General features: G+C 53.2%; 5 protein-coding genes across 5 annotated transcripts; 3 read left to right on the top strand and 2 right to left on the bottom strand.

Annotated features, from left to right (window-relative positions):
* Nucleotides 1-73: 73 nt before the first annotated feature.
* On the top strand, nucleotides 74-1,474 carry BO72DRAFT_422015 (NAD(P)-binding protein; the record flags this gene model as incomplete). The annotated part of the gene is made up of 4 exons (XM_040942795.1): nucleotides 74-221; nucleotides 303-590; nucleotides 731-1,057; nucleotides 1,199-1,474. Exons 1-4 carry the CDS (start codon nucleotides 135-137, stop codon nucleotides 1,472-1,474), a joined length of 978 nt encoding a protein of 325 aa, XP_040804921.1. The 5' UTR covers nucleotides 74-134.
* A 994-nt stretch (nucleotides 1,475-2,468) lies between these two features.
* Nucleotides 2,469-2,825, bottom strand: BO72DRAFT_520222 (uncharacterized protein; the record flags this gene model as incomplete). The annotated part of the gene is made up of 1 exon (XM_040949716.1): nucleotides 2,469-2,825. The coding sequence occupies one exon, from the start codon at nucleotides 2,823-2,825 to the stop codon at nucleotides 2,469-2,471; it is 357 nt and encodes a 118-aa protein (XP_040804920.1).
* A 3,078-nt stretch (nucleotides 2,826-5,903) lies between these two features.
* Nucleotides 5,904-6,862, top strand: BO72DRAFT_263875 (uncharacterized protein). The gene has a single exon (XM_040940146.1). The coding sequence runs from the start codon at nucleotides 6,015-6,017 to the stop codon at nucleotides 6,780-6,782; it is 768 nt and encodes a 255-aa protein (XP_040804919.1). The 5' UTR covers nucleotides 5,904-6,014; the 3' UTR covers nucleotides 6,783-6,862.
* A 616-nt stretch (nucleotides 6,863-7,478) lies between these two features.
* Nucleotides 7,479-10,516, bottom strand: BO72DRAFT_370333 (uncharacterized protein; the record flags this gene model as incomplete). The annotated part of the gene is made up of 6 exons (XM_040940960.1): nucleotides 7,479-7,705; nucleotides 7,773-8,188; nucleotides 8,271-9,303; nucleotides 9,361-9,654; nucleotides 9,714-10,226; nucleotides 10,384-10,516. The coding sequence occupies 6 exons, from the start codon at nucleotides 10,514-10,516 to the stop codon at nucleotides 7,479-7,481; spliced, it is 2,616 nt and encodes an 871-aa protein (XP_040804918.1).
* A 497-nt stretch (nucleotides 10,517-11,013) lies between these two features.
* Nucleotides 11,014-11,992, top strand: BO72DRAFT_492889 (SDR family NAD(P)-dependent oxidoreductase; the record flags this gene model as incomplete). The annotated part of the gene is made up of 3 exons (XM_040948337.1): nucleotides 11,014-11,071; nucleotides 11,134-11,604; nucleotides 11,697-11,992. 3 exons carry the CDS (start codon nucleotides 11,014-11,016, stop codon nucleotides 11,990-11,992), a joined length of 825 nt encoding a protein of 274 aa, XP_040804917.1.
* Between the last annotated feature and the right edge of the window lie 63 nt (nucleotides 11,993-12,055).

Raw genomic sequence — 12,055 nt, 5'->3', positions numbered from 1 at the left:
CAAGTATACAGCCCATGTCAGCAACCTCAAGCCCCGAGACAACGTCTGTATATTTAAGGCGAGATTCGTCTGCCCCTTCACCATGCACAATCCTCATCAACATCATACCATTCCAATTAATAGAACAAGACAACATGCCCAGACCGAAGGTCCTATTGATCGGCGCCACCGGCAACACAGGCGGTAGCATCCTGGACGCCATGCTAGCTGCCGACCAATTTGTATCTATCCATCCATCCTATCCATTCAGTGTATGAATTGGAAGTATTCAAACCCGCTAATCATGCAACCAAACCACAAAGGACATTGAACTCCTCATCCGCCCGACCTCCGTGCCCAAACCCTCCGTGCAAGCCCTCCTCCAGCGCGATGACCTGTCCCACCGCGTCGTGGACCTCGACCTCCCCGAGGACGCCCTCGTGCCCGCGCTAGCCGGCATCGACATCCTGATCAGCACGCTCGGCCCGGCCACCGTCGCGCAGGAGAAGACCCTCGTGCGCGCCGCCAAACGCGCGGGCGTGCAGCGCTTCGTCCCGAGTTCGTGGGTGACTGTTGCCCCGCCGCGGGGAGCGATGCTTTTGCGGGAGGAGGTGGGTGTCCCTTGGCTTCACTCGGCCTCTATACCTACCTACCTAGTACCTACCTACCTACCTACCCATCCCCTTAAACATACAACCCCAACCTTCCCCCCCTTCCCCCCAAAACAACCCCGATTAACAGGCAGAAACAGAAAGAAGAAATCCTCGCCGAACTCCGCGCCCAAGACATGGACTACACCGTCATCGACGTGGGCTACTGGTACCAACTCTCCCTCCCCCCCGTCCCCTCCGGCCGCCTCTCCTACGCCATCCCGGTGCCCTCGACCACCATCCACGGCGACGGCACCGCGCCCACCATCCTCACCGATCTCCGGGATATCGGCCGCTTCGTGGCGCGCATCGTCGCGGACCCGCGCACGCGCAACCGGTCCGTGTACACGTGCTCGGCGGTGTTGTCCGAGGAGGAGATCTTTGAGATCGTGGAGGCGGTTTCGGGGGAGAGGGTTGGGAGGATACATGTATGTTCCCTTTTTTTTTCTTTCCTTGGGGGTTCTTGGTGGGTTGTTATGGGTTGGGGTCGGGGTTGAGTGAATTTGGAGCCGGGGGTATGGCATGCGTTGGTTGTGGAATACTGGGGCTGACGAGAAGGCGGGGGCCAGGAATCCGAGGAAGAAACCCTTCGCAACGTCGATCAAGCGCTCGCGGAGCTGGCCGCGGATCCCACCGATTTCTGGAAACGGGCGCAGGTGTACCTGGCGCAGTACCGGTGCAGCAAGTACGTGCGCCGCGAGAATACACCCCAGAAGGCGGCGGAGTTGGGGTATCTGGATGCCAGGGCGCTGTATCCGGACCTGAAGACGGTGGGGTTCGGGGAGTTTGTGGGGGAGGTGCTTGTGGGGCGGGGGAGGAATCCTTATCCTCGGTCTGGCTTTTGAGTTTGATTTTGGGCCGGTTTGGTGTGTATATAGGTTCGTATTGGGGAGGGAGATCTGGAGGTGAGCGGGCTGGGTTGGTTTGGATGATGGTCTGTGTTATGGTGTTTTTGCGGAGGATCTGATCGTATACTAGAATCTTCCTTAGCTAGCTAACTGGTAACTCGCTCGAAATACTTGGTGATCCAGAGGCCAGAACTCGAAGGACCATAATTTGTGTAATCTATCTACAGCGTGGGTGCATTATGAGTCCAGTTCCTCTCAATCAGTTATGAAACAAACTTTTCGGATTTCTGCCACCTCTTGATTATCTCCCTTCGGTGTAATTGAGCTGGTCAGGAAGGTAGTCGTAAGCCATGACGTGAGGCAATGGAAAATGTGGTAAGTATACCGAAGTCTCATTACTTGAGTCGTAGATGTGGATGCTGGAGAGACGGACAAGTTGGATGGATGTACATACTGGAACGAAAGATATATAAGATATATACTGGGAAGATACGTGCTGGATAGCTACGAACTGGATTGATATGAACAAGATTCCAGTGAAGATGAATACAGCAAGGTAATCCCGTGTCGGAAGAAAATGTTTCCGCATGTCCTTCGCATGATGGCTGTCGAATCTTTGATAAGCCCTTGCCTGTTTTAACCTGTTTGTCTCCATGGGTACCTATTGTATTGTAGTGCCTACCTAAGCCTACTATGTATGTTGTTTGGGTGCGTTGGGGAAAACCCCCATCGCAATCTGAAAAATCTATGTAGTTGTAAGGCTAAGCCTAACAGTGGAATACATTCAGATGTATAGCCCCACTCAGATCTTCGGACCCCCTTATCGGTCGTAAACCAACAAGTTGCGAAACACTACTAGGTAGCTTTCGCCAATGGCTGAGGTACACAATAACTGCCATGTTATATGAGGTAGCAAGCATACTTCACCGACCAGAATTGACTTTACCCGGGTCGGCTTAGGGCAAAGGATACCAACTCACAGTGCCTTCCATCAAAGCTGTTCCCCCAGGGATCTCAGCGCCTCATCAACATCGTCCCTCGTCGCATCCTGCTTGACTTTCACCGTCCCGATGACGGCATGAGTGCCCCCATTTCTATCTCTCCAGTCTTTCCACGAACTGAGAATCTTCCCAGCATTGGGCTGCACCTGGTACTTGTGGTACACCGAGCCGTTCTTCTCGATGGTGCCATCGTAGTCCAAGCGGACACCGTGGTTCTCCAAATCACTTGCCGACTTCGGCCACTGAGTCTTGCCTCTCCCGACGGTCGGTCTGGCAAGTTTCTCCCAGACCTTGGAACCCCGGCCTGTGATCGCTTCCATCACACTGTTCCATGCTTGCCGTAGCATTGTCGAATAGCTAAGAACACTACAAAGATAGCGGGAAGCCTTGAGTCTGGATTTGTTTGCGCGCAAGACAATCCGCACGGGAAAAGATACAATTGGGGTGCATGGACGTAGAGAACAAGTAAGGATAAATGGATAACCCTTACATAGCTGATCCGTCGAAACATTTTGTCTACAAAGACATTGCAAGTAAGTAGTAATTAAGTGACGAGTAACGGGAAGGAGGCAGAGAATGAATGCACTTGCTGTGATCTTACCTGCAACTCGCAGCATTTAGCGGTGTCTTATCAGATACTCCTTTGTACAGGAGGTAGAATGTTAGTGTTATAAACAAAGACAAAACTCTTGCTGGGATCACGCTTGCACTCTAGGTAATGACCGCAGAAGCGCGCCAAGTGTAGATAGGATTAGTTCTCCAAGACCTCACAGCCTGAGCACTGGTCACAGATTCCGAAATAAGATGTTGATAGTAACAGCTGTATATTCATTTAACTAGTCTGAAGACTAACCTGGATCATGTGCAGTACTCCGTACTGCGCGCCGAACCCTGTACCAACAGGACTTACAGTCTCCTACTTCCACTTACAACTGTATCTAATGGAGCTGGTATACTATTCTAAATATCAGTTATAGACTTCTTCCAGAGTTATGCAAACTCAGAAAATATTGTTGGAATGCCTAGGATTGTGCTGTCAACAACAATACTACAGCGCGCAATTGAGAAATTGCTTTTATGACTACTTAGAGAAACAATCAGAGAGCTACACACGCCTATTTCCAGGAACATGAAAAGAATGCCAATGTACGAATTGGCTGTGATATCTGCTCTCGCCAAACCTAGCCCAGATCATTCGCACACACAAAGGACATTTGCAAATGGGTGCGTGCCTCTTTGTCAGTACGCACCAAAATGACCGACAGGGTCTTCTTTGATCCACACGGTCTGAAAAGGTGCCCTTGTCCATCAGTTTCATCAAAGATTCCCGGCAGCAACGCAAGGTGGTTCGCGTATTTATTGAGAAATCGATGTCGAGCGCGGAGACTGGGATACATTGAAGATGGAGATTTCAATTAGTGGGTTGGATGGTGGTGTTGTTGAAGTATCTCACCATATGTACAGAGCAAGAACACGGGAGGACGTCACGCAATAACACTTGTAGAAGCATGAAATAAATTTGCAATGTCAGAGCCCTCTACCAGGCTCTGATCCATAAAGCCCTGTTTAAAGACAAGTGTACAATCCTATTATAGCCTTTTCAAGTCGAGCCTGCGGTTGCAGACAACCACAGCTTCTTTAATCCTTTAATATTCTGAACTTAGACCCCACTTATAGTATCAAACTTGATATCAATCGTCCTTCAACTTAAAAACCTTAGTGCACCGTTATCGTAAACCTTCTCCAGCAGCTAAACCGCCTACCAAAGTAGTTCTCTAACAACAAGCGATCTTTCCCCTATATATATGATAGGTATCTAGTCAAGCGAAGATATACCGATCTTAGAGGTTTCTAAAATATTTGTAGTACAGTCTATGGGTTAAGGTATGAACTGGCAATAGAAAAAGCCCATCCAGCCCGAATCCTTCTTATTTTATGTAAAGTTATCCAATCCCGCTTGTGACTGCAGCCCTAACACAATGGATACATAGAGGAAGAAGATAAAACTAAGCCAGCCGTGTTATACAACCAGATTGAACCAGGTCCAACTTATAGTACTGCATAGCCCCAGCGACAACTTTTCTATATAATGTAGGAACTTCTACACGCTGGTGAAAGAGGCCGGTCCCATCAGAAAAACCAAATTCCGCACAAGAGGCACAGTAGAGCAACATCTCAAGAAACCTTCGCCGTCAACTTCTAGAATGCTTATTTTCGAGGAAGTGCGGTGTAAGCTTCAACTTCTATACACAAAATAAAGCTCGCGAATGCCTTCGGATTATTTTGTGCTAGCAACGTGGAATATCGCTAGCCCTTTGCTAGGTGAGTCTACCTGACGTGTGGTACAGGATCTACCTCTTTGGGCAATCGTGGTATGCCAGGCTCCAGGCTCGGAACTCAGCTTTCTGAAGACCATTAAGGTTAGCTCAATCTGGTGGAAAATGACATCGAGCCCCCGTAAGCACGTGACTTTCCTCCTTCCCCCCCGGGGGGCATGAATCCCCAAGGATATCACCCTAACCCGAACCAGCCTAGCGCAGACACCTTAAACTCTCCTCTGCAGACCTAAAATCCCCCCCCCCGGACGATCCGGAAGGATATGGAGCCCAGGGCTCAGGTAGACGATCACGCAGACTGACAGGAGCTGCAGATCCTGCACTATCAACGCTGCTGTTCTACCACTCTCACTCCAATACAGTGACTATCGTGCAACCAAAAAGTAAGAGGGAGACGTGCAGGGGCGGGCACTGCCCCCACCAAACAATCTCTCAGCCTAGAATGCACAGTACTGCACGGCAACAGTGCGATTACGCTCTCGACTTCGACCTTTCCCATCCGTTCCGGACGGATGATATCACCATCCACCGTGCAAAACTCCCATTCTGACAGCAGCATATCTCCCGGATGGTTCCTACTTCCGTTAGGGTCCGGTGAAATCTTTTCATTTATTACGGTCAATCCTATAGATGTTCTTTCGATGATCTCACACCCAACCACAAGTCCAAAGACAAACTTTGACAACCTCCCGTCGAACCCTGGAAGAACACCAGTTCGCTAGAGCACGGGGGCTGGTTGGGAATTTCGCCGCCGTTTCCCCCCTATCACCACCTCTAAACCAGGCCAGATGATGTTGAGATACCCACCCCGCCCAAACCTCCACTCCCCTTACGGAAATGCCCGGCGGCGGGGAAACGGGAAATGTCATGATGCAAATCCAGTGGAGGGAAGCCCATTCCGCCTCGATGCTTGGATGACCGCGCGTCGTGCATGCTCGGAGGCATGAGGGTTCCACACTCATCATCATATCGTTGCATCTGCTTGCGGGCTTTGACGACATTCGAGACTTCGGCGAACGGTGCTGGAAACCTTGTTTCGCTGGCGGAACCGCGCAGCTACCCACCGACCACATATAAGTATATCTCACGGGGGAATCCCTCTTTCTACCAGGCATCCACCCTTCGCTCCCACACTGCTCGAGCTCAGAACAGATCGGCAGAAAAAGACCTTCCTCCCCCACAGCATACACCCATCGAACCATGCGCTTCATCGCGACTATTGGCCAGCTGCTCCTCGCCGGAGTAGCTCTGGCACAGAGCAACTCGAGCTGCTCGCCCTCTTCCTCGGATGCTAAGGTCGTCGAGTACGGCTGGGCGCTCTCGTACTTCCTGGACCGCTACTACAACCAGGTCCCGCTCAACCAGACCTTCCTGCAGAGCGCAACCAACGACTCCGACGCCGAGTACTACCCCAACTTCCAGGGGATTCAGCGCCTGAACCGCCTGGGGACGCGTGCCGCCCAGCAGCTCGGGTCTAGGATTTCCGGCTTCACGGCTCCCAACTGCAGCTTCACCTTCCCCAATGCCAGCAGCGCCGAGAGCTTTGTCGAGAATGCTTTGACCCTCGAATCGACCGTCGCCGGCGCTTACATCGCTCTGGCTGGCTACACCCAGGCTCCTGAGGTGTCCTTCCTGTGGGCCCGTCTGGCAGCTGAGCACACCGCGCACGCCTACTACCTGGCCAGCAACCAGGAGGACATCCTCTTCCCAGCCAACAGCTCCGGTTTGGTCCCCGCCTACAGCCCGGCCTATGTGCTGTCCTCCGGTAGCCAGAAGGGCAACTTGGGCCGCTACCTCGGCAGCTGTGTCTCAGCGCCTCCCGCACCCTGCGGCCAGACCTTGTTCATCGGTCCCCTCGGCGCCACCCTGGCTCCCAACGTGTCTGCCAGCGCTGCGGCTGCGAGCTCGGCTTCGCTTTCCGCTTCAGCGACTCCTTCTCCCAGTTGGGCAAAGAGATCTCTCTTCTAAGCAACTGGAAGGTACTACATCCGATCAACTTCGCCTAAGTCAATGCTATCCCCAGGGATCACCGATATATCGGATTATGGCGATGATCGTAGAACGAGAAAGTTTGGATAGTGATTGGGTGGAACGGCAATATCTGTGGCCTATTCCTGTAATCTTATTTCTTAATTATTAGCACTCCGACTTTTGTGAACTAAAGTTAAGACCAAGACCAAGACCAAGCACTTTTGCTGCCTAGGTCCGGAATTATCCTCTTGTCTATTAATTCCGAGTAGCTCCGGCGGAAGGTGATTTATGCCTGGAGGAACTAGTACCCCTCTTCGACGAAGGGAAGTTTTCGTTGACATGACTTCATTTCTGATATATTCATTTGCCTCCGGCCGGTTCTGTACAACTGTATGAGATCATCCGGTAGTCAAGTTCTGGGCAAGCCGAGCTGTCCATTCTTCCTATTAGAGGAGTCAGGATATGTATACCGGTACTTCCGGCACTGAGGAGTATTTTCTAGAACTAGTCTCATAATGTAGATGCCCACATTGAAGGTAGTGCACAACTTATTCACCGAGACACCATTCTTCATGTGAACAGGAAACGCTGGTTCCGGTGTCAATGCTATCTCTGGAATCTGCGCTCGCGCTCAATTGTATTGGGGATGGTATTAATCTTCCGTCGGATCCGTTCAAAATCCTATGCAAGCAATTACTCCGGTCGAATCAGGTCCAAGTATTGCTCCAAGCTCTCGCCCATCACATTGATGAAGGGCCACTGTGTATTCTTCCGAAACAGACGAGCCCACAGCTGTATGACTGCCAGGCCAAGACTGGTAGGGTCAAGACCCGGAAAAGTCTCGTCTTTATCTGGGTCCAAGGAATCATAAGCCTCTTGGACGATACAGCGTGTCCAATGCAGTATGCGGCTTTCGTTACCTATTTGAGTTGGGATGTCAGTACACGTAAGGTAGAAGATTATTCTGGGTTATAGCTGGGCCCGTACTGCTCAAACTCTGAGTGCCGCCGGTTTCCGCCAGCGACAGCAGCCATTTGCTGAGCAAGACCGCACATTCAAGGCTGGCAATTGAATGACGAACGCTCCAGAAGAAAGCTTGACTGCGGGCCACGTGGTCAATGCCCAGTCGTACTGGCACGCTCAAGGCGTGTGCCGCATAGATGAGCGCAGGTGTTAATTGGTAGCTCCGGCTAGGGCGAGGCGATCGATGCAGCGCCGCAGCGATGCGATATGGATCTCGCGTTTCGAGTTGACGATAAGCCCCTAAGTTCAGCGACAAGCGAACGTACGCTAGACCTAGAAATGAGCTAGATGTGAAAGGGATGGGACCGTTCTCGTTATGAGGGTCGAGGCTCGATTCGGGTGCTTGTTGCCAAACTGATGTCCAAGTTCGTAGAGCTCTCCTGTGACGAGATTCGCGGTCAGTAAACCTGATATGAACTTCGGGCCTCTCAATGTCATCTAAGATGCAGATCATGAACGTACTCGAGTTTGTTCAATTCCTCTGTTGGGAGAGAAAATGAATGGTCCCCATTTGGTATGGAGAGCTCGCTTACGAGGTGTATGCGTTGAAGAAGCCCGTGAAGAAGGATGTAGTTGCCGAGGGGCGCGGGAATCGGCTCCAGCGGCACTGGATGTCGTGCTGGTTGCAGCAACAAGGCCAGTGCGTCCTGGAAGAACAGCTGCTGGGAGCCGACTTCCTTCTGTGCAGCTTCCCATTCGTGAGCCGTCGCTGCGTTCCATTCTTTGGTAGAACACGGGAGGCGCAAGTGAACCTCACTGCTGCGCAGTACCGGGTAGATGTTATAGGCTATGCTATGGATGTGAACAAAACAGAAGGAGATAAAGCGAGTGCGTCGGATGGATTCCTCCTCGGCCCACTCGTGCCATTGCAATGGGCCGTGTCTTGGAGCAGCGATGATGTTCTCTGCCAGACCAAATTCCCGAAGACATCGGACAAGCAGATTCTGCAGGCCGAATGCCTCCTGAACGAGCTCAGCCTTCTCCCAAGTGGAGTATCCCATGAGGGCTAGCAAAGTGCGAATGGTTTCGAGTTGCCTCCACGCACTCATTCCTGTAGCGAACTCGGCAGGTGGGAGAGGGGATGCCTGGCTTGGCAGTGCAGGATCGCGGATGTGATTCAAGGGGATTTGAACGATGGTGTTATATGGCACTCCATGGGACTCTTTCGAGAGTCTGCAGAGTACAATCTCCTTGGAAGCATGAAAGAGCCGTTCTGCATTGCGGTGTTCGAACCGGTACTGGGCGCCGAGGGTCATGAAAGCCAGCACGAGTTCCGGCGCACGGTCATTAATCCGGAACGTCGGAGCATGCATGAAAGGTAGATGTGTATGGAAGCCGTCAAAGAACGACGTCAGATATCTGGTCAGTGTATGGCGCGATGGCAGGACGAAATCTGGGATCAGATAGCGAAACTCCTCGAGCGCAGCAGCCAAACGCTGTCTCTGCTCCTCTGTCACCTTCAAGGAAGAACTACTCCTGGCACTCTGCGGGGGCTCTGAGGATTCACGTCAGTATCACAGCTCGCGTACCTGCCCGCGAATCGATGACATACCATAATCGTGAACCGAGCCAAGGCTCTGATCTTCAGGCGGCACCGATGGAAGCCATGATCGGAAGGGCGAATCTCCCCGAGAAGACCTCTCAGGGATACTCCGACGCGGAGCATCCTGTTGGAGAGTATGGTTCCGTTCAATGTCTGGAACAGTAGTTGCCGGCACTGGATTGTGCATCTGAGGCACTTCTCCAAAAGCGGGGACCCATTCGGATGGCAGTCCAATGGAGTCGAGGAAATGGGTGAAGTCTTGGAAGTGGTTCAATTCTTCCGGAAGGTATGACATGGGTTGGGCTAGTTCTCAATTAATATCAGACTCCGTGAAGCTGGTTCCCCGGACGGCGAGTCCTTACCTGGAGCTGGAGTATGTCGGTAATTTCCAGGAAGCAAGAGCTGGGCCGCCTCGAGAACCTCCGCATCGTGACCAAGCACGCCGCTGTGCGGCGGTATACTTGGAGGAGCGTGGTTCACAGGCTGGAGCACGGGCGCTCGATCTGGCGTGATATATGACTCCCGTGGAGGTTGTTGAGGTGGCGGTGGTGGAGGTCCGGTCCATTGTTCCACATTCGGGGGCACTGAGAGAGGTGCGTCCGGGCGCGATGTCGGCGGCGGGACGATGAACCCTGGCGGCGCTGCAGCTGCAGCTGCAGCTGGAACTGAAACTGGAACTGGTACTGGTGCTGGTGGTACTGTGGCGGGCTCGGATGCTCGCGGGTGAGGTTGTGGTTCTACACTCTCCGTCTCAGGCTGTGAATTGGGCGATACCAAGCCATTGCCAGGATGCGCAATGTTGGTGTGTCGCTTCAACAAATCCCGGCGAGTGAAGGCTGCCCCACAAAAGCAGATATACGGTTTTTCTTTGGTATCTGCACGGCGGATAAGATTGGGGGTTAGCCATTATGCAACACCACGATCCTTGCAGGGCTTTCGACGCTAAGACGTGTCGCATTTTCAGCAATTGCACATGCGATCACAATTGCAATTGAGGCAGAGGGGAAGCACAAAGCAAAGGGCACAACATACGAGTGCGAACGTGGCGCTCCAAATGCTCGGTACGGCGGAAGCTGCGGCCACAATGGACGCAGATCCGAGATTTGGCACCAGCAGTCGAGCGACGATTGCCCCGAACTGGCTGTGAGGGAGGCTGAGACTGCATCAAGACATTTGGAGGCGCGCGAGTTGGATGTGATGTGTACGCCCGAGTAATGAGATTACCAGAGCTAGCTCTCCAATTTGGGAAATTGGAGAAGCACGGGCGAGCAGCAGAAAGGCAGGGCGAGCAGCGAAAAGATGGAGGGGGAAGGAGTGCGAGACTCGCAAAAAGAGGAGAAAATCCAACCGCAAGAGGCAAAGCGACCGACTCCAACGATTGCCGAACCCGCCGCTTCCCCCAACGCCGCCACTTTCGTCCCCACCGAGGGGTCGGCGATAAGACTCGACAGGGAAGAAGACTCCAACTGCCCTCCCATTCGATCTACCATGTACTGTACCATAGGGAGTATAAAGATGATGTCAGGGTGATACCGAGGGGACGAGGGGGACCATAAACAAATTGCTACATCGTCTCACGGCTCACTCACTCACTCACTCCCTCACTTACCCCGCCACACTCTTCGAACCGTGCTATTTGTATCGCCGGTCACTCAACCAACCATGCCACGAACATATACCTTCCCCGGTGTCGCCGTCATCACCGGAGCCGGCGGAACTGGTAAACAGAACACCTCCCCCCAAGGATCCTCCCTACAGGCCAGCTTACCCAATTTCCCACAGGCATCGGCGCAGCCGTCGCAAAGAGCTTCGCCGCCGCGGGATGCGCTCGCATCGCCATCACGGACCTGAACCCGAGCTCGCTGAACGACACCCAAGAAGCCATTCTCGCGACATCCCCCAACGTCCGCCTCCTCGCCCAAGCCGGCGACATCTCCAACGAAAACTTCGTGGAATCCTTCATCGGCGCCGTGGTATCGGAGTTCGGCCGCCTCGACTACGCAGTCAATTGCGCCGGCGTACTAGGCGAGGCGCTGCGCTCGACCGAGACCTCGCCCGAGATCTTCGACCGCATCACCAACATCAACTACCGGGGTTCGTGGCTGTGTTCGCGCGCGGAGCTGAGACAGATGATCGCGCAGGACCCCCTGCCCGGCCAGGATGATCCGGCGGCGGCGGCGGCGCGCGAGGGCCCGCGCGGGGCGGTCGTCAATATTGCCAGCCAGCTGGGCATCGTGGGACGTCCTGGGGCGCGTAAGTTCTTCCTTCCCCCCGCCCAATTTTGAAAGCGCGGAGTTGTTGCGTGATGGAACGCTAATTCTATTCCTTTGAATGGGGGATTGCAGCGGCGTACTGTGCTTCCAAGGCGGCCATTATCGCGATGACCCGTTCTGACGCCATTGACTACGCGCAAGAGGGGATCAGGGTCAACTGCGTGTGTCCCGGCGTGATCGAGACTCCCATGACCACAACCAGCGAGGAAGTCCGGGAACGACTCCGGCCGGCCGTCGACATCGCGCCCATGAAGCGGATGGGCAAGCCCGAGGAGGTGGCTGATGCAGTGCTCTTCCTCTGCTCGACCTTTGCGTCCTTCGTACAGGGACATGCGCTTGTGGTAGATGGAGGGTATATTATCAACTAAAAGTCGTGAAAGGCTGAAAGCTAAAAGCTATACCCAATAACGATTAACGAACCTGTTGCTACT

The sequence above is a fragment of the Aspergillus fijiensis genome, assembly GCF_003184825.1.
Source record: "Aspergillus fijiensis CBS 313.89 unplaced genomic scaffold BO72scaffold_7, whole genome shotgun sequence".
In the NCBI taxonomy this organism is placed as follows: domain Eukaryota; kingdom Fungi; phylum Ascomycota; class Eurotiomycetes; order Eurotiales; family Aspergillaceae; genus Aspergillus; species Aspergillus fijiensis.
This window is presented reverse-complemented; position numbering and strand designations above follow the sequence as displayed.

Excerpts from the sequence above, each read along its gene's own strand:
- BO72DRAFT_263875 (XM_040940146.1), top strand. The coding sequence starts at position 6,015 with ATGCGCTTCATCGCGACTATTGGCCAGCTGCTCCTCGCCGGAGTAGCT.